At 62.1% G+C, this 22793-nt stretch overlaps 1 protein-coding gene across 13 annotated transcripts in view; it reads left to right on the top strand.

The window, feature by feature from the left end:
* The window catches only part of DAB2IP (DAB2 interacting protein), a 127443-nt gene that overhangs the window by 90660 nt on the left and 13990 nt on the right, over positions 1-22793 (top strand). For 10 of the 13 annotated variants that reach the window (XM_067040818.1, XM_067040817.1, XM_067040823.1 and 7 more), the window contains 8 exons: positions 8583-8736; positions 10460-10558; positions 11457-12011; positions 15088-15232; positions 15322-15466; positions 18144-18380; positions 19793-19994; positions 21896-22074. In XM_067040818.1, the coding sequence (XP_066896919.1) occupies positions 8583-8736; positions 10460-10558; positions 11457-12011; positions 15088-15232; positions 15322-15466; positions 18144-18380; positions 19793-19994; positions 21896-22074 (1716 nt within the window). Of the gene's footprint in view, positions 1-2687; positions 2768-8582; positions 8737-10459; positions 10559-11456; positions 12012-15087; positions 15233-15321; positions 15467-18143; positions 18381-19792; positions 19995-21895; positions 22075-22793 lie in introns of those variants that run through there. The other 3 variants (XM_067040822.1, XM_067040825.1, XM_067040827.1) reach the window with 2 other exon arrangements.

The following is a 22793-nucleotide window of genomic DNA, read 5'->3' as shown; positions in this document are numbered from 1 at the left end:
AACCAGAAATTATTCAGGCTGCAGGATAACTTGGGGGAATAGATGGAAAGTTTTTTGTTTCTTCTCTCTCTGTGTGCCCCTTGCCTTCCCCTCTCCCCCCCACCAAAAAATGTAGGGATGTGGGGAGGTAAATGTGTTCCTGAATGTTCTTTGAAAACTCCCTTTAGGCTGCAGAATTATACTGGAAAGGGTGGGATGGGGGACGGTCAGGATGCCGAGGGGCGCGTCTCCAGCTCAGTGGCCAGAAGCAGCACCCCTCATGACCCTGGCCTCTCCCCGGCTCAGCAACAGGCAGCAAGGAGCTTTCGCTGACGGGATTCTGGGTGGCTGGGAGGAGGAATAGTGGTGGTTAGTATATGGTCCCTTATGTTAATGGGGAATTGACATGTTGGGGGTTCGGTCACAGTCTCTGAAGTAGCTCAGCAGGTGAGAAAGCAGCAGCTGCCACAGTGTCGATCCTTCAGCGTATACGGGGCACCCCTGGAGCCAGGCCTCGGGCTGCACTGTAGCCGTGGCACGTGAGGAGCCAACCTATCCTCCTGTCTTGGTTGCCGGCGTGTTGGACTCTCCTTTTCCAACTCAGCCCTGTGCTGTCGGGAAGGCACAGGCTCCCAGGGATAGGGTGAGGCAGGAGACCGGGCACCTCCCAGCCCAGGGCTCAGTGTGAGTGTGCGGGTGGGGTCACACTGGTTCTAGTCACTGCTGGGATCTGCCCCTTTGCCTTGGACTGAGAGAGCCCTGGGCCGAGAGGGACCAGGCCTCTAGGCCCTGTCATCCCAGGAAACCTTCCCAGGCAGGGCGGCCAACCTCCCTGCCTTTTAAGGACAGGCTCTGTCTCCCCAGAGTCCTGGGGGCCACCAGGCAGCTGCATTCTTCTCCCCTCCCCTGGGACCCCAGCGGGGCCAGGAGTGAGCGCTGGCCTCAGCAGCCAGTTCCCAGGCCAGCAGGGCAAGGCCGGGCCTGGGGAAGAGATGGCTCTGCTGGATGTTCTGGGTGTGTGGGGGGCGGTGGGGGGGCTTTCTGCCTTGTTTGTGTCATGCTGCTTGGTTCTCAGGAGGTCGGCGCCCTCCCCCTGACTGTGCCCCGGGACCCGGCTTCTTCCGCTGTGCGCACAGCTCCCTGGACCTGCCTGGCTGTGACAGGTGGAAACATGGGTGGCATGTTCTGACCTGACTCCAGAGTCCACGGGTTCTGCCAGCCCTCAAGTGGGCACCTCCTCCGTGGAGACCAACCTTGTCCAGGATTTCTGCCCCGTCCAGGCCTGGTTGTGGCTGTGGGCAGTGGCTGAGACCACACAGGCGTGCAGGTGAGAGGCCAGGTCTCGGGGTCACAGGCCGAAGGGCTAAAGTGGCCCCTCAGCAGGGTCTCCTGCCCACCCACAGACACCCTCTTTCTTCCTTTCACTTCCAGAAATTAGGGGCTTTTATTGCGTTTTTGCTTTGGTGGGGGGTTTTTTTGGGAGGCATCCCAGAGCATTTGGCTAGATGTAGTTTGTTTGCAGATGGGGGAAACTGAGGCCTGGGGAAGGCAAGAGATTTGAGTGGTCAGGGGAAAGGAACAGAGAATGACCTGCAAAATCCCTGTCTCGTTACCCCAAACATCAGGAATGTCATCTCCCCTGGAAACGTCAGTCTTGATACCGGTGTGCAGTCCTTAATCGGCCCTGTTCACAGCTGTGCCCGTGCTCCTACGGGGTGTCTGGCGTGAGGCAGTGACTAGAGCAGACAGAAGAGGGTGGGGGCTGGCGCGAGTGACCGGTGTGGTCGCTGGCGTTGACCCCAGCTCCCACGAGCACCTCCTTGCCTTGTCTCAGTTGACGCTCACAGCAGCCCTGGGAGGAAGGCATGTCAGTTCTCCCCGCTTAGAGATGGGGAAACTGAGTCCTGGAGAGTGGCACGAGTTAAAAGTACTCACGGTTGTGTGTGTTATAGGGAACGGAGACTAGATTTGCTCCTACAGCCGGGCACCCTTGGCGCTAGGGCCTGCTGCCCTCCTTCCCGTTCCCATCGGCAGGTGTGTGGGCTGCGTGTTTATCCCCGGGGCTTACTCCGCCGCCTGCCTGCCTGCCTGGTACGCCAGCAGCCCCCAAGCAGCGCGGGCAGCGCCCCTTCGACATGTCTAAGAGAGACATCCCCCAGCTCCTGCTTGCAGGCCTCCAGAGACAGAGGGCCCGCTCCTCTAAACGCAAACCAGGCTGGCCCGTCTGGGGACAGTGTGACTGAGCTGGAATTGGCCTCTCCTGGTCCCAGCCCCGCCCTCTGGGGGCAGGCATGGCAGCTCCTCTGCCCCTTGAGGTTTGGAAGGAGATTCTGAGCCTCTTACTTTTCAGGCTATCCAATCCCACTCTCAACTCACCCCACCCGTAGCTGGGAACATCCTCCCCTGTGTCATCTAGGGCTTTTAAATTATCACAAGTTTTATTTTCGGGTCTCCTCCCTCCTTGAAATAATAGGGAATTTGCTAAAGTTCTGTGTCACTAACCTTTTAAGAGAGAAAAGGACGGAGTTGAAAAACAGCTCGTGGGTTGGCTGGAAGGCTATCAGATAAGGCTGTGGTCCAGGAGCCAGGACAATGCCCCGTTGTTCCTGCTCCCCGCCCTCACAGTGGGCTGCTGTTGGTGCCTGGCTGTAGCTCCAACAGCGGCTCCGCCCGTGCCTGTGGCGTGCCCACATCTCCCGGGCTCCCGGGCCCTGGGCACGGCTGCGCGACCCCAGCCCGCCCCGCGGCTCTTCCACCCGACCTGGAGTGAGCGGGTCACGGCAGGCAGGTCAGCTGGCTGTGGCCCTGCGTGGCCGCCTGTGGGGAGGTGGGAAGGCGAGGCTGGGGCGGACAGCGTTAGGCTTGGAGTCTGCTGAATGGGGTTCCAGTGCCCCTGGGCCACTTGCTGCCCGTGCGATCTTGGGCACGACACCTGGCCTTTCTGAGGCGCGGTAGCTCAGTCCTGATAGGTTCTCATGAGAAATGGGTAAGGAGACAGGTGGGAAAGTGGTGTGGAGTGGGGCTCAGCCACCCGGCCCGGGTGTGAGCACTTGTCTGTCTGGAGAGACCAGGGACAGTGTGATGTGGCTGCATCGGGACTGGGCTTTGAACGCTGAGAAAAAGGCTGTCGTCGGGCAGGGAGTGGAGGGAAGGGTGGGACGGGTTCAGGAAGCAGCCTGGACAGAGGTCCCCCCAGAGGGAGGGAGTTCCTGCTGGCCCGGGACCCGCTAGCGAGGAGAGTCTAGGTCATTTGCCAGGGTGTGGTGCGGCAGGGGTAGAGTTTCGGGGAGGGCTCAACCCCAGGGTGAAGCACTGTGACTTGATGCTCTCAGTAGGCTGTGAGGGGAGCGCTGAGGGCAGCAGTGGCACCATGTTGGGCAGAGGGGCCCATCTGGTGGGAGGGCACTGCCCCCCTCGTCCACTGCCCGCCAGGCCCTGACCTCTGAGGCCTCTCAGAGGCAGAGGAGGTCAGGGCAGGCCTCCCTCCCCTGTGGCCTTGGCTCTCCTGTCTGTGACCTGAGCATCGCGGCACCACCCCCCTTCCCAGGAAGTGTGAGGATTCCATGGCATGGAGGACGCAGGTAAAGGCCTCCTGAACAGCTGGTCCAGGTCAGGAAGGGGGGACTGCAGGGGACATGGGGCCTCTAGGGACTGGGGGGCTGTTGAAGGTCTAGAGCATCAGCTGGGTCTGGGACAGTCTCGGGAGGATGCAGCTGTGGTGGAGGGTGCAGCCACAGGGGGTTGGATGAGCCCCTGACCTTGGGAGAGATGGAGGGAGCGCCCCACACCTGGACAAATCAAGAGCAGGGGTGTTTCTTGGAGATTCTGGGCAAGCACCAGGGTGCTGCTCTTGGGAACTGTCCATGAGCAGGCAGCCGCCCCGAAGACCGGCGCTTGGGTCAGTTTGTGCCTTCCCCCACTAACAGCGTCTGAGGGATCAGGGAGGATTGTCCTCATCCCAGCTGACCTCCTCCCCCTCCCCCAGGCTTAGCTGACCTCAGCTCCTGCGGTGTTGGGGCTTTGATCCAGGAACTCTGGGGCTCCGAATCTTAGCGCTGATCCAGACCCAGCCCTCCCCATGAGGAGCCCCCTCCCTGGTAAGGAGACAGCTCTGTGACAGGCCTTCCCAGCACAGCCTAATGGACATTAGGGTTTGAGGTAGCTCGCTGCCCTGGGAGTCTGGGAAGGCTTCCTGGAAGAAGAGGCTCTGATGCTGGGTATTGAAGGTTGGATAGGACAAGGGGATTTCTAGGTGGAGGGGACTGCGTGTGCCTGGAGGCCCGCCTGAGGGAATCATGACCCCTGAAGGAGAGGAGCCCAGGGTGAGATGGAACAGGCAGATGCATCCCGGCTAGCAGGGCTGCAACTGAGCCCATGTGGTCTTGATGGGAAACCCCCTCTTCACGACTCCAGCGCCTGGGGGGATGCCTCTCCCTGCAGACCCGCCCTCCAGCACTTCAGTGTGTGCGTGTTACCATTTATTTCCATTTGAGACAGAGTCCTTCTTTCTCTTTCAGATAAGGAAAGGGCCCCTGGGGGGGTTGGGGCGCAAACAGGGGTGACTTCAGGAGGAAGCTGAGACCCTGGGCAGGTCACCTGTCTTCTCTGCAGCAGGCCTCGCCGGGGGCTGGTGGGCATCCTCCTGTCAGCCTTGTGAGGATTCAGCCAAGTGCTGTGTGTGCTGTTTCCTGCGGGCACAGCCCAGGGCGAGCCTGGCCCAGGTAAGGAGGGCCAGGCGCGTGGAGCCCACAGCACTGCCGTGAGACCTGGTTCTGTGGCCTCTCTGACCCAGTGTGGTGTCCCTGGCAGGGTTGTTGTGAGGAGTAACTCAGACCTGGGCTGTGGGGGTAACCTGCACGAGCAGAGGCCCCCTGCGACGGATTTTGTCTTCCTTGGTGCCATCTCACCGAAGACTGAGGCTCTGGTCCCCAGATACCACAGGAGGTCCCCGGGGGGTACCATCACAGACTGAGCTGAGCACTGGGGGAGGCCACACAGTGGGTGTGTTGGGCCAGCTTCTCTCCCACCCCAGCCTCGGGGCAGCAGAGGCCCTGCATACGATGGTGTCGGACCACAGACCTCCACACCACAGAGGGCAGCCATGGGCGGGGCTCCCAGACCAACCTGTGTCCTGCTTCCAGCAGGGGGCCTCGGGCGGATGCAGGGACTGCTGCTCCCTGAGCCCATCTTACCTTTCTGTGAAATGGGTCGATGAGTGTTCCTGGCAGAGTTGTGTGCAGTTGAAAGTGACCAGCTGGGTGCCCTGGCCAAGTGGAGGTGGGTGCCCACCAAGCTTCCTGGGTAGGGACACCGTACCTGCTCGCTGCCCTCCTGGAGCATGATCCCTCCCAGGATGCGCTTCCGGCCCAGCCTGGGAAGGCAGGAGCTGGAGGTGAGAAAGGAAGTGCCCAACAGTGCTGGCTGGAGCAGAGGAGGGCTGGCTCGAGGCCTGCCGTGGGTGATTGATGGGGCAGGAGTCCCTGTGGTGGAGTTTTAGGGGCTGCTGTGCTGTGGGCCTGGGACAGGGCCGTCTGGCTTCCTGGAAGAGGTGGATCTTAGGCTGTGAGGTGGGTCTGCTGAGTCCACTGACCAAGTGACCATTTGCCCTCCCTGAGCCCATCATCTATCTTGTCAGTCACTGCCACAGGAGCACTCCTCTCTGCCAGGAGGTCCCACCCTGCAGGGTCACAGCAGATCAGCTCCCCTCTGGGCTCAGAGCTGCATGTCAGGGCCTGATGAATAGGTGCCCCTTTCTCTCCCCCACGAGCCTTGTGGGGAGCAGGTGGACTCCAGGCTGAGCGAGAAGGATACGCGTCTGTATGGGAGTCAGAGCGCACAGGCCCACTGGCCCTGCCCCATCATAGGGCAGTGGTCAGAGCCGGGCCCTCAACTCCACTCCCAGAAGCACCTGGGAGATCTAGGAGTAGCCACTGGGCCTCCCTGGACCCCCCCGCCCCCCGCAGTGAGCTTGGGCTACAGGGGTGGGTGCGGCCCCCGCTTCAGGTCCTCCCACTTAGAGAATCCCTGGGGAGGTGGCGGGGGTCGGGGCTGCCCAGCTGCAGCCAGAATGAATGCTTTAGCCATGAGCTTCCCATAGTCCTCCATTCTGTCAGGAACCTTCCCAGTGAGGCCTGGGCCAGTTGGGGCCTGCTTGCGGGGCAGGATGGTGGGGAAGGAAGAGGAGGGTTCTGCAGCCACAGGTTCCAGGGTCTGGCTGCTTTGGGGTCTGGCCTGGGCCTGCTGGGCTCCTGGGCTGTGGAACGAAGGCCCCCCTGGGTCTCCCTGGGCAGGCCCAGTCTGCTGAGTGTGTGCCTCTCTTTCCTCTCCCCAACCGGCTCGTTCAGGTGCCCCAGGCAGGAGGCGGTGCCGCAGCCTACCAGCTCCTCCCTACGTAGACTACTTCCTGGGTGCCCTCTCCACCCGCCCCAGCTCCCAGGATCTTACCTGGCAGGGCTTTCCGGACTGGGCCAGAAAGCAGCCTGATCTTGATCGGTGGGCTGGGTTTTCAGCCCTGGACAGCGGGCCTGGGGGCTCTGGGTCTCAGCCCTTCCGAGGTGGGTGATTTTCCCCGGCAACTGAGGCCGGGCGTCCCTTGCACTGAGGTGCGGGGGGAGGCCCAGGGTGGAATCCCAAGAGAGCGGATGGCAGACCCAGCCACCACGTTGGTCAGTGCCATGATGGGACGGAGGTGGGCCGTGTGAGCAGGACGTGGAGGGTTTGTCACGGGGAGAAGCCTGTCAGCACCTGGCGTGGCAGCAGCAGTGCGTGTGTGCAGTGCGGTCTCCCAGAGAGGGTTCTGGAGGAGCAGGGGAGCCAGCGCTGTGCATGCCAGTGGCCTCTGGCCTCGAGTGCGTCCTGGGGAGGTTTGGCTGGGCTCTAACCTGACTTTAGCCTGCCTCACAGCTTCCCTCTGGTCCACTCTCCTGGGAGCTTTCGGGAGTCCTGCCTGAGGGCATTGACCCTGCTCCAGGGACCTGAGCCCTGCTCTGCGCCAGCTTCATGCTGGGCATGGGGGAGCAGCTGGGGGAGCCCGACTGGGTCTCTTGGGTTGGGCTGTGAGGTCCCCAAGAGCTGGGGTCCCAGTTCCAGCCCTGACTCCCACGCAGTGCCTAGCACAGGACAGCGTGTCAGGGAGGGCTCTTGCCATGGAGAAGTATAGGGGCTAGAGCATGGCCTCTGTCAGCCTGTGAAGCCCTCTGGGCAGGGTCTCTTCAGCTCATCTCTGGATTCCTGAATCCACACGTGGTGGACCTCAGGCTCTCTTACCACAGGTGGTTATGGAAGTGGGTTATGGGGTGTATGTGCCCTACAGGGAGGTCTGTGGTGGTCCTGCCAGGCCTCACTGACCTGAGAGAGGGTCTTTGTTTGGCGAGACAGGGAGAGATGATGTCCTGAGCCTTGGACCCGGAGGCTAGGAGCTGAAAGACAGAGGGTGTTGGGGGAAGGAGGTCTGGGTGAGCTAAGGCCAGGGTTTGGACTGTGGACATGAGTAGGGGCGAGGCCTGCCCAGCCTCTGTCCCGGGGTGGTCTTTGCAAGCCTGGCTGGTCCTCTGGCTTTTCCGGTGCCCCGGCTGTGGGAGGGGGCCCCAGTGGGGCACTGCTGTGTGTCCTGTTGACTCTGGAAAGGGACATTTGCCTTTCTGAGGTGGACTCTACCAAGCACCGGAGCAGATGCCATCTAAGGTGCTTTCCACATGAAGTGCCGAGGAAACTGAGGCTCAGAGAGGGGAAGTGACTTGTCTAGGGCCACGTAGTAGGTGAGCAGTGAGCCCAGGTCCAAGGCCAGGTCTCTCAGAGCCAGTCCTGGTCCAGGCTCCATTTGGGCATCAGGTGCAGTGAACTACCTGTGCTCTTTGTGCCTGTGCTGGACCCACTGACCCTGGCCTGACCCCCGAACCCCAGCCTGCAGACCCTGTCTGAGTCTCAGCTCTTGGGCACCGTGCAGAGATGGCTGCATCCCTTCACGGTCGGTCGGTCGTTGCCTGTAAGAAAGGAGCAGCAGAGTTCCTGGCGCTCCTGCATTGCCTGGGGCCAGTGGGCGGAGTGGGATGGTGTGTGAGAAAGGGTTCTGTCGGCAGTGATGTCCTGGACAAATGTTGGAACAGGGCAACTGCTTCTGTCTTGGATGGGGACTGGAGCAGAGGGGAGGAGAGGGGATGGGATGGGGAAGGCGCCAGACCCCCAGAAGGCTGCCTGGGTCGGGTCTGCTCTTCTCTGTGGGTCTCGGGCTGCTGAGAAGCCAGGTCCGGCCCTACCCTGCACCCTGTGCTTTCAACTCCTGAGTGGTGGCCTCATCCTTATCTCCCCGTGCACACCCGCCCCGCGGCGCCCCCCACCTCCCCCACACCCCCCACCCCCGCTTACTTAGGGGCTGAGCCCCTTGCCCAGAGTCCTGCCTTGGGGCAAAGAGACTGGCTGGTCTCTGTGACTCCAGCACCATGATGTCCCCTCCCCCCAACTCTGCCTTGCAACAGAAAGGACCATGGGAGTTGAGGGGAGTGATTGCCTCCAGCTGGGGGGTTCTGGGCAGGCTTCCTGGAGGAGAAGGGAAGGGAGGGGACAGGGCAGGCCTGACCTGACGCACCCTGCCGCCCTCCCCCCAGGTCCCATCTGATGCCGAGGCTGAAGGAGTCTCGCTCGCACGAGTCCCTGCTCAGCCCCAGCAGCGCGGTGGAGGCGCTGGACCTCAGCATGGAGGAGGAGGTGGTCATCAAGCCAGTGCACAGCAGCATCCTGGGCCAGGACTACTGCTTCGAGGTGGGTCCTGCCGCAGGGGCGGGGTGGGTACCGGTGTCCTCTTCCGGCGAGGCCAGGTCTCCTCCAGATGCCCTCCTAGAGTGCTCCGTTGCCTCCGCAGGGGCCAGGCTCTTTGGGACAGCGGCCAGAATCTGTCATAGATAGCTTTTGCCTCCTAAGAGACCAAGTGGAGCTGGGAGATGGGGGCTTCATGCCTGCTCTGTGGCCTCCTTGGAGACGGACCAGCACTGTCCCCCACGCTGGGGAGTGCAAGAGGTCCAAGTGGGTGGAAAGGAGTTCAAGAAGGCATATGTGGAATGGCTCAAGCCCCAGAGCCATCTCGAGGCCTGCTCACCCCTCCTGCAAAACCACTCCAGTGCATTGTAGGGCAGTGGGGAGTGTCCCCTTTTCTGGCCCTGTTCCTGCCTCTGCGTCATGGAAGCCAGAATCTTTCCTGCCCCGGCGTTCTGTGACCCAAGGTTTGAGAGCAGAGGGTCAGCCACCCGACCTGGCAGGGCTGTTACTGGGGACCACCTGTCCAGTGCTTCCCCGTAGATGGGGAATCTGAGGCCCAGAGAGGGCAAGACGATGTCAAAGGTCAACCTACAAGCCTGAGGCCAAGCCAGAACCAGGGTAACTAATGTCGCAGGTGTTGCTGGGAGTTCCTAATTGCTTCTCTAATTATTCGTGTTCTCCTCCCACCTCTGTTTCTGGGAAGCTTCCCACCCCCAACAGCCTTGCATAATTAGGAGAGCTTTCTGACAGAGGCATGACCCTGGGACTAATAGGGCAACCTCCCGGCACCCCCAGCTCCAGGGGAAGAGTGGGGTGGTGCCTGGCACCTGCCCTAGCCCTGTGCCCACTGGGTGCCGTTTCTGGTTCAGGACTCCTGGCCCAGCCGGGCTCCTGCTGGCCTCCGACTTCTCTGCCTGGGGCGGGCTGAAGATGGTGCCTGCCCACTCGTCCACAGCAGGGGGTGCTGTGGCTTCTGCAGGCCTGTGACTGGCTAGATAAGGAGTCTGGTTCCCCGGTAGAGACCTCGGCGTGCTGGGGACAGCGGGAACAGGGTAGGAATGGCTTGGGCTGGGCTTGCTTGCCTGGAGGAGACCAAGGAGATGAGCAAGTCAGACAGGGAGGGGAGGGTAAGGGTTCCAGGCAGGACCCCAGGGCCTGGCACACCCAGACAGCCCAGTTCTCAGTTCTCTAGTCTGGCCCCAAATAGGTTAGCCTTCTGTGACCGCCATTGCTGTCACTGTCACTTGGCAAGAGAAGCGTCATCAGCAGGTATCAGCTGAGGACCAAGGTGACCCGCGTGCCAACCCGTGGTCGTCTCCTAGGTGCCAGTGGCTCCACTGATAGAGGGAGGCTCGGGTGAAGCTTTGCCCTCTGACTCGCGTGGGGGCCTGTGTTCTGCCTCCCACCATCTCCAGGAGAACGAGGTTGGACTCAGAAAGATGCTTTCCTGTGGTCAGAGGGCACTGAGGCAGGGGTGAGCAGCCAGGACCAGGCATCAGCTGGCACGGGGCTGGGCCACCCTCCTGTCACTCTCTTGCTCTGGGACCACAGGTCTCGGTGCACCACCCGCAAATGTGCAATATGGGGGGGTCGTCGTTCTGCCTCCTGCCTGAGGCTGGGGTGCGGTCAGATCTGGCAGCCGAAACCCCCCCAAGTCCTGGAGGTCCTCCATCACGCCGCCTTGCTGCCTTCCCCTCCCCTGTGACGCTGTCCTGCCCGTCCCCCACAGGTGACCACGTCGTCGGGAAGCAAGTGCTTCTCCTGCCGGTCAGCGGCCGAGCGGGATAAGTGGATGGAGAACCTGCGGCGAGCGGTGCAGCCCAACAAGGTGGGCCTGTGTCCCCTGTCCCCAGAGCATGGGGGGTGGAGGCTAGACTCGGAGCAGAGCACAGACGCCGACGTGAGGGAGCAGACGGAGGGGTCTGTGGTGTGGCCTGGGCTTGGGGGGTGCAGGCAGCCTGCGTGCAGGCAGGGCCCGAGCGGGCCGTAGTTCTGGGCTCTGAAAGAGGCTGACTCGTGCGGGGGGCCTCAGCCTGCGGAGCTGCACACTGAGGAGGCTGGGCCAGAGAACTGAGCATTGGGGTTTTGGGTGCTGGTGTCCATCTGCCTGGAACTCCTGATCCTCTCGCCCCTGGCTGAATCCTGCTCATCCCTTTGAGTCCAGCTTAGCTTTCTGTTCCCTCCTCCAGGCGAGCGCCGCTGGCCCAGGCTGGTGCCCTCCTATGCTCTTACTGCCCCCAGGCTTCTCCCAGCAGGTTCCTGGGGCCCCGACTGTAATCACTTGCTTCTGTGTCTGCCTCCCTGGCCAGCTTGGCCTGGGCTGAGTCCTGGTCGCCATGACATGACTAAGGAAGGGCCTGAGTGATGGTCTTACCTCTAAGTGACTTTGCAGACCGGCAAAGTACAGGGGAGCCAATAAACGGCTGCCGTGTGCCAGGCATTGTGCTAGCCTCTTACTTGCTGTGTACTCGGTTTTAATTCCCAAGGGAATTAAAAAAAAAAGGGAGTTGAGGCTTAGATGGTCACTTGCCCTCGGTCAGTGAGCTAGGGCGAGGCAGAGCAGAGATCCAGCCCCATAGCCCCGCAGCCGTCAGACTCCAGAGCTGTCCCTCGCTCAGGGCCCGGTCCCTCCCGGTTCCAAGAGCTCTTCCCCGCTACGGGCTGGGCGCCGGGCAGGCGGCCGGGCCCCCGGTCACCGCGGCCCCCGTGTGTGTGTGTGTGTGCAGGACAACAGCCGGCGCGTGGAGCACATCCTGAAGCTGTGGGTGATCGAGGCCAAGGACCTGCCAGCCAAGAAGAAGTACCTGTGCGAGCTGTGCCTGGACGACGTGCTGTACGCGCGCACCACGGGCAAGCTCAAGACTGACAACGTCTTTTGGGGCGAGCACTTCGAGTTCCACAACCTGCCGCCCCTGCGCACCGTCACCGTCCACCTGTACCGCGAGACAGACAAGAAGAAGAAGAAGGAGCGCAACAGCTACCTGGGCCTGGTGAGCCTGCCCGCCGCCTCCGTGGCCGGGCGGCAGTTCGTGGAGAAGTGGTACCCGGTGGTGACGCCCAACCCCAAGAGCGGCAAGGGCCCCGGGCCCATGATCCGCATCAAGGCGCGCTACCAGACCATCACCATCCTGCCCATGGAGATGTACAAGGAGTTTGCCGAGCACATCACCAACCACTACCTGGGGCTCTGCGCCGCCCTCGAGCCCATCCTCAGCGCCAAGACCAAGGAGGAGATGGCATCGGCCCTGGTGCACATTCTGCAGAGCACGGGCAAGGTGAAGGTAGGTGTGTGGGCCTCGGGCGGGACCCCACCTCAGGTGGCCCCGTGGGAGGCTGGGCGACGTGTGCTGGATTACCTTCCAGTCCCCATGTCCACGTCATGGATTTCAGCTCTGGTGGAGGCATGGTCACAGCCAGGTGAGTTCCCTAAACCCAAGAGATGCATCGTGGAGGGTGGGGACTTTGTGCTCCTCCGCCGTGGTTGGAGCTGATCACAGAGGTGGGTATGGAGTCCGTGGACCGGAACACACCTTGCAGTGAGGAAGTGGGTTTAGGGACTTCTCCCACTGCCCCAGAGGGCTGGCCCCTCCCTGAGGCTCGAGGCGAGCAGGCCACGAGGCCCACCTCTGCCGGCACACGGGTCCCAGCGACCCAGACGCACACGTCCAGTGAGGTGTTGAGTTTGGGACACATCCCAACAGGTGACGGCCAGGGTGCAGGCCGCCGTCCGAGCCCCAGACTCCCCCCTCACCCCCAGTTCACACACGTGGGACACACAGTCACTGTTGCAGCCGTCTGTTTGACGGGCAGCCCGCCACGGCTACAGCCATCCCCAGCTCCAGAGTCCCCAGGAGCAGAGCTCGTCTAAAGCCCTCCAGCAGGCCCTACCTCAGGGCTGGAGGGGCCCCGCTCTTCTCGCCACCTTTCACCGGCCTCTCCCTGCCAGGCCACACCTCAGCCCCACGCACCTGGCTTTGGAGACGGGTAGGCTCCTTCTGGAAGATTCCACATGCCTACCTGCCCATCGCAGTAGAGTGTGGTTCTCTGGGCCTCGAGGGCACACCTCCCCCTCTCCACCCTGCCCCCTCCCTTGGGTGCAGTGGAGAAGGGCTGGACGTGAGGTCCATCCACACTGCAGAGGCCTTGCGTGCTGGCCCCGCGAACTGGGCCTCTGCACTCTGGACATGGTGTGGTTTGTGGCCTGTGGTGGGGGTGAGGGACTGCCCTAGTCAAGCCTGGGCTTGGGGAAGACACGGGCGGGGCTGGGCCTCAGGTCTGCAGGCAGAGCCCAGGGCATGTGCTCCATCGGGGCCCTTATCCTCTATCTGTTCCCGGAAGGCCCTGGCCTCCTTCGGGCCCTTCAGAGCCCCTGCCTGTTGGGCTCATGGTGTGGGACCACCGCAGGACCAGGGAGGGGCGCTTTCCCGGCACGGGCCCCGTGGGGGCTGGCACTTGGTTCCTCTGCGTTGTTGGACCACCTTCCCCCTGCCCCCCAGCCTCCGACCTGCCTGGGCGAGGCTGCATGTGGGACCGTCTCTTAATTTCTTCGTGAGCAGTGGGAAGGGGGCTAGAAACTAAGTGAATGGAAGCCCTGCCTCCAGGGGGAGCTCCAGGGAGGCAGCAGGGGCTGGAGCAGCATCCTCTCTGTCTCTGTGTCTGTTCGTTCAGTAAGTGGCCCCCGAGGGCCAGGCTGGCCTGGGAGTCTGACTCCGATCTGAAGGGACCTTTGCTCTCAGACTCACAGCTGAGACAGGAGAATCAGGGTGCTCATGTGGAAGGAGGTGGAAGCCAGGGCTCCAGCCCCCCAGTGGGCCCTTAGGTGGGGAGAACAGTAGGTGGAAGGATAGGAAGGAACTCGGACTGCTGGGGTGACGTTCGTCTGAACTCTGACCACTTGGGAGCTGATGGGTTGCGATGCCTCTGCAGAGCACGTGACGAGGGCCCTGCGGTCCCGGGGAGGGCTGTGTGAGGGGGCATCTGGCGCGTTCTGCTCCTTGCCGTTCCCCTCTCCCCTCAGCGCAAGGGGAGGAGCAGGGCCTGGCAACAAGAGACTCGGGCCAAATGTGGCCCAGGTAGCTGTGTGGCCTTGGACAAGTCACTTTCCTGCTCTGTGCCTCTTCCCCCTTGCTGGGTCCTGGCTCTAAGCAGAGCCCCTCCTCTTCCCCACCTGGGGCTCGCACTTGCCCTAGGAGTTCAGGAAGCCCGTGGCCGTGAGCAGAGCAGTACACGCAGTACTTACCTCTGCTGCGTGTGTTGAGAGAGGGGGCCCTAGAGGTCACCTGTGGTCGGGGAGGGGTCCTCAGGCTGTGTGGTCCCCGGAGAGGCTCACTGCCGCTTCCCCGCAGCCCCTGCCGTCTCTCCGTTGGCCAGCCAGCCAGGTCTCCGGGGCCCGGGGTTCGGTTCTGTATTTCAAGGGCCACTTGTGATTTCAGAGGGGCCCAGAGTTGTGCCCATCGGGGTGAGGAGTTTCCAGAGCTCCAGAAGCCCTGGCGCACACTGGCCGCTGCAGCCTCTGTGCAGGGCGGCCCCTGGCCCCACTGTCACCCTCCTCCGGGTCTCCGACATCCTGCCTCCTGCCTGTCCTGCCCCCCCCCCCCGCCATCCCCCAAGTCACAAGGCTGGCCGTGGGCGTGAGGAGGCACAGGCTCCAGGGAGGAGTTTCCACCTGGATGATGCAGCAGGTTCATGGTGCAGCCTCCCTGCAGTCAGGAGGGAAGGCGTGGGCTCAGGCTCCCTCCTGGGGTCTGTCCGTGAAGCTGCCCCTGGGACTGAGAGGCTCGGGCCGCCTTCCCACCCAAGCCGAGGTCGGTGCTCTCTCCATCTGAGCGCTGGCTCCCTGCCTCCCGGGGCAGCTGGACTGCCTCTGCCCCTCTCTCACCCTCGCCTGTGAGGCTGCACAGAACGAGCCCGTGTCTGGTGTGGGAGACCCCACCAGAGCAATGGGTGGACAGTGGCCGCTGCTTGTACCAGGGGGAGAGAGGAACCCACCTGTCCTCTTCGACACTGATGGCACTGGGCGGGGGGAGTTCTGCTCCCGTCACCCCGCCAGACCTGGGCAGGGCTGAGCAGGGCTTTGAGTCCTGTGGGTCTGGCTGTGATTCGGGGGCCCATGGCTCCATGCAGCATGCTCTTGCGTCCCTGATCCGGTACCCAGCTCCGCTGTCGCCACGGCTAGACGTCTCCCCTCACCAGGCTGCCCTGCCCTCACTCCCAGGCAGCCCCCACCGGTGGGTACCAGTAGCTTGGCAATGGAGCAGCCTCGAGGAGCAGGGGCTCCTGGCCAGGGAGCGGGTCTGGAACCCTAGCGTTCTACCTGTCAAGTCTGCTCAGGTCCACTCTCCTCACCTGGCTCCACAGGACTTCCTGACAGACCTCATGATGTCGGAGGTGGACCGCTGTGGAGACAACGAACACCTCATCTTCCGCGAGAACACGCTGGCCACCAAGGCCATCGAGGAGTACCTCAAGCTGGTGGGCCAGAAGTACCTGCAGGACGCACTAGGTAGGGGGTGCGGGCCGGCAGGGGGCAGAGGGCAGAGGCGGGGCAGGTTCGCCAGGTCCTCACTGCCCCCTCCTGCCCTCTGGCCGCAGGGGAGTTCATCAAAGCGCTGTATGAGTCGGATGAGAACTGTGAAGTGGACCCGAGCAAGTGCTCGGCCGCTGACCTCCCCGAGCACCAGGGCAACCTCAAGATGTGCTGCGAGCTGGCCTTCTGCAAGATCATCAACTCCTACTGGTCAGTGCTGCCTCCGCGCCCTTCTCGGCCTCAGCTGCCCAGGGCCCCCCACCCCTGCGTTTCCCCTGTCCTTCTGTGTCCTGTGCAGATGCCCACAGGGTGCTGGGCTTTGTTCCCTCCGGACAGCTCTGTGAGGGGCTCTCCTCCATCAGCCCTGACTCACCAATGGGGGAGCTGAGGTCTAATAAGGAGAGGAGAGGGGACACGCCCGCACCTCACACGGCTTCAGAGTGGGGCTCTGGGATTGGAAGCCACCCTCTGCCTGACCCCGCTGAGTCTCGCTGGGCTGCCAGGCCCCCGTCGTGGTCCCTTCTGGGCTCTCAGACGTAAGCAGTGTTCCAGAGCATATACGCAGGACGTGGTTTGTGCAGTGGTGAGGATTTGGACCTGGCAGTCCATCGCACGTGCTTAACAGCGGGCACCAGCTGGTGCTGTTGTAGGTGCTGGGGCTGCCCAGGGAGCCAGACTGACAGGGCCCTGCTCGGGCACCCACCTGGGGTGGGTGGATGGCTTCACCTGGGACTCCTCACCTGTCTGTAGGAGCTGGTGCTCACTTCACAGGCTTGTGATCAGGCCCAGCAGGGGCCTGTGTGGGTGCCTGGACACTGGGTGGGCCTCCTGCTGGGGCTGTAGAGGACAAAGGAGGCGGATTGGGCTTTAACTGGGACAGAGGTCTGCGGGCTCCTGGCAGCCCCGGAAAGGAGCAGAGGTGTGCTGAGCCGGCCGCTCACACAGGACCGCGGTCAGGGCCAGGACCAGTCCCGGGGCCCCTGAGGAGTGCTGGCCTAGCCGCAAGGCTAGCGTCCCAGGCACGTATGTCTGGTGGCGGCTGACCCGGCCGGGTACAGCCTCGTCACTGTCCAGGGGACCGTGCCGCCAGCCCCGAGCAGTGGGTTTATTTTCACGCTGGAGGAGCTGCCAAGGTTTCCTCCTCGGTCACTGCTGCAGCTCAGGACCTGCATCCCGTCCCCATCCAGGTTGCTCTCCTGACCCCATTCCCACCCCCCCACCCCCAGCCACACCTTCCTCCTCTCTGTGATCATGTTCTTTCCCGGCCTCGCCTGTATCTGGCTCCCCTCCGCAGCCTTCCTTCAGGTCACCGCATCTGGTCGGCTCCCCTCTCCTGGGCACCCTCGCTCACAGCCCCGCTCCCATCAGAGTGCCTGCCCGTGCCTGTGTCCAAGTCCACTTCCTGCGCGCACCGTGAGCACCCGGGGGGCAGGCACGTTCACCAGCTCGGGCCTGGGCATACAGGAGGGCGCGGCAATGTTTTGCTGCTCCCAAAGCACAGGCAGAGGCGGGCCCGCTAGGTGCGCGGCAGCCTTGGATCGCGGCAGAGGGAACGGCCAGAGCCAGTGGGGTGGGCGCCTCCGGCCCAGGTCCCTCTGGCCCAGGGCTGCTCAGGGCTCCCAGCTGGGGCCAGCCTGGCCTCCTGGGCTGAGCTGAAAATGAATCCTGGCACCAGGTGAAGAGGGGCAGCCAGAGAGCCTGAGCTCTGGAGCACACTTCCCACCCTTGGGCTAGGCTGTGTTTTCATGCTCTGCCCCCCTGTTCCCAGGGCGGACCAGGTGTGGGACACAGGGAAACATATCCATGGACAGTGATTTTCTATTTCCTCTTTCTGGCGTTTGTAGAGGCCCAGGGGGCACCTCTCAGTTCTGAGCAAGGCTGTTGATAGATGTTATCACTCGATGCCTGCCCCCTGCCCAGTCCTGTGCCAGGTACTTCAGGGGCCAGCACGGAAGGTCACCTGCCCTCACTTCCTCTCTAGCCGTGTCCTTGCTGGTTCAGCCACATTCACTGCCAGGGTCTGCTGGGCTGGGTGCTGGGCGTGTTGGGCAGAAGCTTTCCAAGCTGATCAAAGCCTCTTAAAGTCTTGGGGGGTCCCAGCCTTAAGATGGCTCTGTGCGCTCGGCGGGGCAGGCCGTGTTCTTAGTGTGAGAGTGAACACACCGAAGCCCAGGGAGGGCCGGGCCCTGGCTCAGAGCGGCCTGAGCCAGTGACAGAGCCAGGTGTACTCTGGCTTCGGGGAGCGCCCATCTTCTAGGGGGAAAAGATAGGAAGGCCACTTAAAGCTTGGCCTGGTGGGGCCTCACTGTGGCAGGGTGGAGACGCCCAGAGGAGATAGCCCCCGGCCGGGTGCCGGAACGCCGCCTGCACCCACCGGGTCCGCCCGGGGAGGCCACTGAGAAAGTGGGGAGCGGTGTCCTGACCCTGTGGTCAGGATCCACCCATCTTCTTGATCACCCCGAGCTCTGCTGAAATCCTCTAATTCTATAATGTTATTTGAGTGAAGGGAGTAAGTCTCCGAAGGCAGGGATGGGAACCAAGGAGTGGTGGTCTGTTCCTACTGTGTTTTCCTCACTCTCCCCTAGACCCTGATGCCTGCCGCGTGGGGAGGGGTTGAAGCCCCCTGGGAGCTGGCCCTCACCGCCGGCTCCCCCGTGCCTGTGTCCCATCCCACCCAGCCCCTCGGGGAGAGAGCCACCTGACTGCGGCCTGGGCGTCCCTGCTCCTCGGCCTGCCCCGTGCTCTCCCGTGCCGGCTCACACAGCCCTCGTGGTGGAGCAGGGCTGGAACTCGGTTCCGTAGGACCCAGACCGGGGTCCCTGCTCCGCCCCCTCCGGTCCTGGCGCCCTGCCTGACGGCCAGCCCCCCCTCGTGTGTCCCGGCACAGCGTCTTCCCGCGGGAGCTGAAGGAGGTGTTTGCCTCGTGGCGGCAAGAGTGCAGCAGCCGCGGCCGGCCGGACATCAGCGAGCGGCTCATCAGCGCCTCCCTGTTCCTGCGCTTCCTCTGCCCGGCCATCATGTCGCCCTCCCTCTTCAACCTGCTGCAGGAGTACCCCGATGACCGCACCGCCCGCACGCTCACCCTCATCGCCAAGGTCACCCAGAACCTGGCCAACTTCGCCAAGTGAGTGCCATGTCCCCCGACGGCAGGGGGGTCTGCCCCGGAGCTGGGCCGCGCGGCCGGCCAGTCCCTGCCGTGCTCAGTCCTTCCCGCGCCCCAGCTCCCCTACGGAACGTACGTGCCGCTGTGGTACGTTTCCGTAATTTTCAAAGGTGAGAAGACAAGGTATTTTTTCCTTCTGCTTCTTTGAATGAACGTTTTATAATAAGGATTCTCCCATGAAATGAGTGACTGATATGCCTTTGAGGGACAAGGGCCTGTGTCTCCTGAAGCCGACCACCGTGGCTGGGCACCCGGCTTGTTTCAGATTGTCCTTATCTAAGGCTGCCAAGGACGTCTTTGCTAGTGAAGCACTTCAGTGTTCTCGCTGCACCTTAGAGGGAGTGGGTGGAAACGGAAGGGCTGGGTCATCCGGCCGCTCTCAGGAGGTATGGATGGAGCCTCCTCTGGGCCCCGCCCGCCCTCCAGGAGACAGCCCTACAGCAGGGGAGAGCGGGTGGACGTGGGCACACGGCCTCGCAGGAGGGGCCTGCGCTTGTTGGGAGAGGAGAGAGGGAGGCCTCCTAGGAGGCGTTCTCCCGCAGCTGCGTGTCAGGGCAACAGGAGCAGAGGAGCAGGCCCGGGGGGGACTGGGCACTGTGTAGTCCCTGAATCATCCAGTGCCAGGCTGGGGGAGGAGGGAGATGCGACCCAAGAGGAAAGCAGGGACTTCTGAAGGCCAGGCAGGGCCTTGGAGCAAGGTGGGAGGGGGGAGAGTCCTGCAGAGTTCAGCCTGGCAGCAGTGGGGCTGGAGGGTGGAGGGAGCAGGACTGGCAGGCGAGGAGAGCAAAGTCGCTTCTGTTAAAGGCAAAGGGGAGGAAGTATTGGACCCGGGAGGTGGCGATGCCGGAGGCCCTGCTGCGAGGTCACGGGGTGATTAGAAGGTGGTAAGGTCAGCAGCCTGGCCGGTGGTGGGGGTGGCACGGGGGGAGCTGGCCACGGCCGGGCTCTTCGTGCAGCTCTCTGCTGGGTGGTGGCGTCTCCCCTTGGGGCAGGGAACCCCGGAGGAGGGTGCAGATTTGGGGTGCCAGAGATGACCGCGGACCTGGCCGAGCTGAGGACGAAGGGGGAGGTGCCCGTGGCGGAATGTGTCTGAAAGTTCAGCAGAGAGACCTGGCCAGGCGTGGATTGAGAGTCGTCTGCGCACCAGGCCATTGCCATTTGGGGGAAGAGAGGAAGGAGGAGATTGTGACCGGCAGTGAATGGGGAGTCAGGGCCACGGAACCTTCCGGTTCTGTGAGAAAAGGCCCAGAAAGGGCCTCTAGCCTTAGCCATGAGGGCCCTGAGCCAGAGTGGATTGGCTGGCTGGGGAGTAAGTGGCGAAGGGGGGCTCCTGGGCGGGGCCCAGGGCACTCACCCCATCTGCTCGGCTCCAGGTTTGGCAGCAAGGAGGAGTACATGTCGTTCATGAACCAGTTCCTGGAGCACGAGTGGACCAACATGCAGCGCTTCCTGCTGGAGATCTCCAACCCCGAGACCATCTCCAACACGGCCGGCTTCGAGGGCTACATCGACCTGGGCCGCGAGCTCTCCAGCTTGCACTCGCTGCTCTGGGAGGCCGTCAGCCAGCTGGAGCAGGTGCCTGTGCGCCGGGCCGCGATGGGGCGGAGGGCGGGCCAAAGGTCACCAGAGCTGCTTCAGGCTGCTCCAGCGCCCAGAGTAGCCAGGAGCTCAGAGGGTTCGCCTGTGCGGTGCGGATCAGCAGCCCTGCCGGGCGCCGGAGCCCAAGCGTCCAGCCCGGGCCCTGTCATCACGCGCTGGGGATCTCAGGGCCCACTTCCTCGGTGGGGAGCTCCATGTTCACGCTGCAGCCCCTGCCCAGGGGAGCCCGCTCTGTGTACTGGGGCTTCGGCTGTGCCTCCACACACTTGGCACTGAGTGGATGGAGTCCACTGCTGAGGGTGTGCTCTCTACCTCCGAGAAGCGTGATCAGGTTTAGCTGCTTTTCTGAAAATGTCCTTGCTCTGGGGTTGAAGGCCACCGATATGAAAAAGAAGACTGAAGATGCCACACCTCCACGTGTCAGGCAGGAAGCTGCAAACCTTTCCAGAATTGCCCTTGGCCACCAGTTGCAACGGGTATTCCCCAGACATCTCTGACATTGCTGCAGCCGCTGTGGCCTGGGTCCCACTGTCCCCAGCAGCCCCAGCTCGCACAGTGAGCATGTTCTTGGCATTAAGGGCTGGGCCTGCCAGGATCCACTTCCAGAACATCTGCTTTCCAGGGCTCTGAGAGACCATCTTACAAAAGTAGCTGCTGCTGAACCAGGACTGGAAGGCCTTCCTACTCCTGTCCCATCCCTAGGGGTGACCACTCAGGGCGTTCTGGCGTGCAGTCTTCTAGATACATCTGTGCATATGTTAAGTACACACACAGGCAAAGTCCTTTCCCTTTTTGTCAAAGTGAGAACTTGGCGTGCAGTGCCGCATGCGTTTCTCCTCCGTCATCGGCCTCTTTTCACAACAGTTCGTGCCGCACCACCACTGTGACCTTTCTAGTGGCACAGACTGTCCTGTCACGTGACTGCACCGTTTAGTTTACTGGACGCTCAGATTAGGCCCAGCTTTTCACTACCAACAGGTGCCGTTGCAGTCATTTCTGCTCCTTTATGTCCACTGCCCTTTGGCTCCGAGAGACCCAGGAGGGAGAAGTGGTAATGAGCGCCAAGGCCCTCTCTCTCTCTCCACTGCTGCCAACACCATTCAGTCTACGGCCACCACTTACTGAGCGCCTGTGCCCTGCCACCATCTTCCATGCCCGCGCAGCCAGGCAGGAGCTACAGAAGTTGCAGCAGGATTGAAAGTCGAGCTGTTTGCTGCTCACGTCTCTTCTCTGTTGACTACACGAGTTTTCACACTTTTCTTTTTGCGCAAAGCCCTAGATGGAAGCTGGGGCATAAGCCAGGGGAAGGCAGAGTCCCCTCTCCCCAGCCCGGAACGCTGAGCACCGTAGGTCTAAACAAGGATAGCGAGGTTTAGCCAGCCCAGGCGCCACTGTCTGCCTGACAGTTGTATGGTGGTGCCGGCCTGGTGCCTGGGCCGTTGCCCCTGGGGCTCAGGTGTCGGAGTGGGTCAGGCCCAGCCCACCCTGTGGAGTAGACGACGTGGGAGGGTGCCATCCCCGAACCCTCTCAGGTGGGGAGGTATAGGTGGCGAAGGTCCGGGATTCCGTGTGGCCTGTCCTCTCTGTGGGGGAACTGAGGTAGGACAGACTGGGGTGAAAGTCTTGGACTAGGTTAGCGTTTCTCCCTGTGGGCCTCGCACCCTGTCCCAGAAATATGTGGGGAGCTGGTAAAAACGTCATTTGCGATTTCTGGGCTCCCTACCCCGTCCCAGACCTGCCGGATCTGACCTGCATGGGAGGGCGGGCCCACATTTCTGACTGGCTCCTTAGAGGTTTTGAACACAGTGGCTACAGCACACTTGGCCTTCACAGGCAGCCCCAGTGGGTCACACCTGCCTCTTGCTGTGTTTTTGCAGAGCATCGTATCCAAACTGGGGCCTCTGCCTCGAATCCTGAGGGACGTGCACACAGCACTGAGTGCCCCAGGCAGTGGGCAGCTTGCAGGGACCAACGACTTGGCCTCTACGCCCGGCTCTGGCAGCAGCAGCATCTCAGCGGGACTGCAGAAGATGGTGATCGAGAATGACGTCTCCGGGTAAGAGCTGCCAGGCATGCTGGGTGTTGCGGGGTGCCTGTTCAGACACCTGCGCAGCCACCTGCAGTCTCATTTGGGGTGGAAGATACCTACGCTGGTGTTTATAAAATAAGCTGAATGGGACTCGGTGTGTTTTTCAGGCCCTAGGTAGTGAAGTTCTATTTGGGAAAAATCAGGAAAGGCTTCTTGGAGGAGGTAGTGCTATAGTTTAGAGCTTAGGAAAAAGTCATACCTCCGTTGGTGGAAAAGGCATTCTCGACAGAGGGACTAGCACAGACAAAGGCCTGGAGAAAGACGACCCGTCTTTGTGGAAGAACAGTTACTGGTCCCAAACACTTCCACGTCACTGGGTTGTATGTGTTTCCTGGTAATTCCTGGACCTGAATCAGAATCCCTAGAAGTGACGTTCCAGGGTGTGTGTTTTCAGGAGGAGCTCAGGTGACTCTATAAGGCTTAGAGACTGAGAGCCTGGGAAACTAGAGAGATGCTGAGACCCAGCTCTTGCTCTGAGCCCCCAGCCCGGGGACAAGTGCCCAGTAAATAAAACACAGTGCAGGGGGAGGCAGAGTGTTCTCTGAGTGATGCCATCAAAATGAGGACCTTGGCATTTACAGTGAACTCTTTATGCTGTATTTGTACACTCCCCTCCTCTACCAGGGCCATCTTGGACCAGCTAGTGAGGATGAGGCCGGAGCAGCAGAGTTGGGAGCTCTCTGGTT

This window comes from Kogia breviceps, chromosome 8 (assembly GCF_026419965.1).
Source record: "Kogia breviceps isolate mKogBre1 chromosome 8, mKogBre1 haplotype 1, whole genome shotgun sequence".
NCBI lineage: Eukaryota > Metazoa > Chordata > Mammalia > Artiodactyla > Physeteridae > Kogia > Kogia breviceps.
The sequence above is the reverse complement of the archived record's forward strand: the minus strand, read 5'-3'. Positions and strand labels throughout refer to the sequence as shown.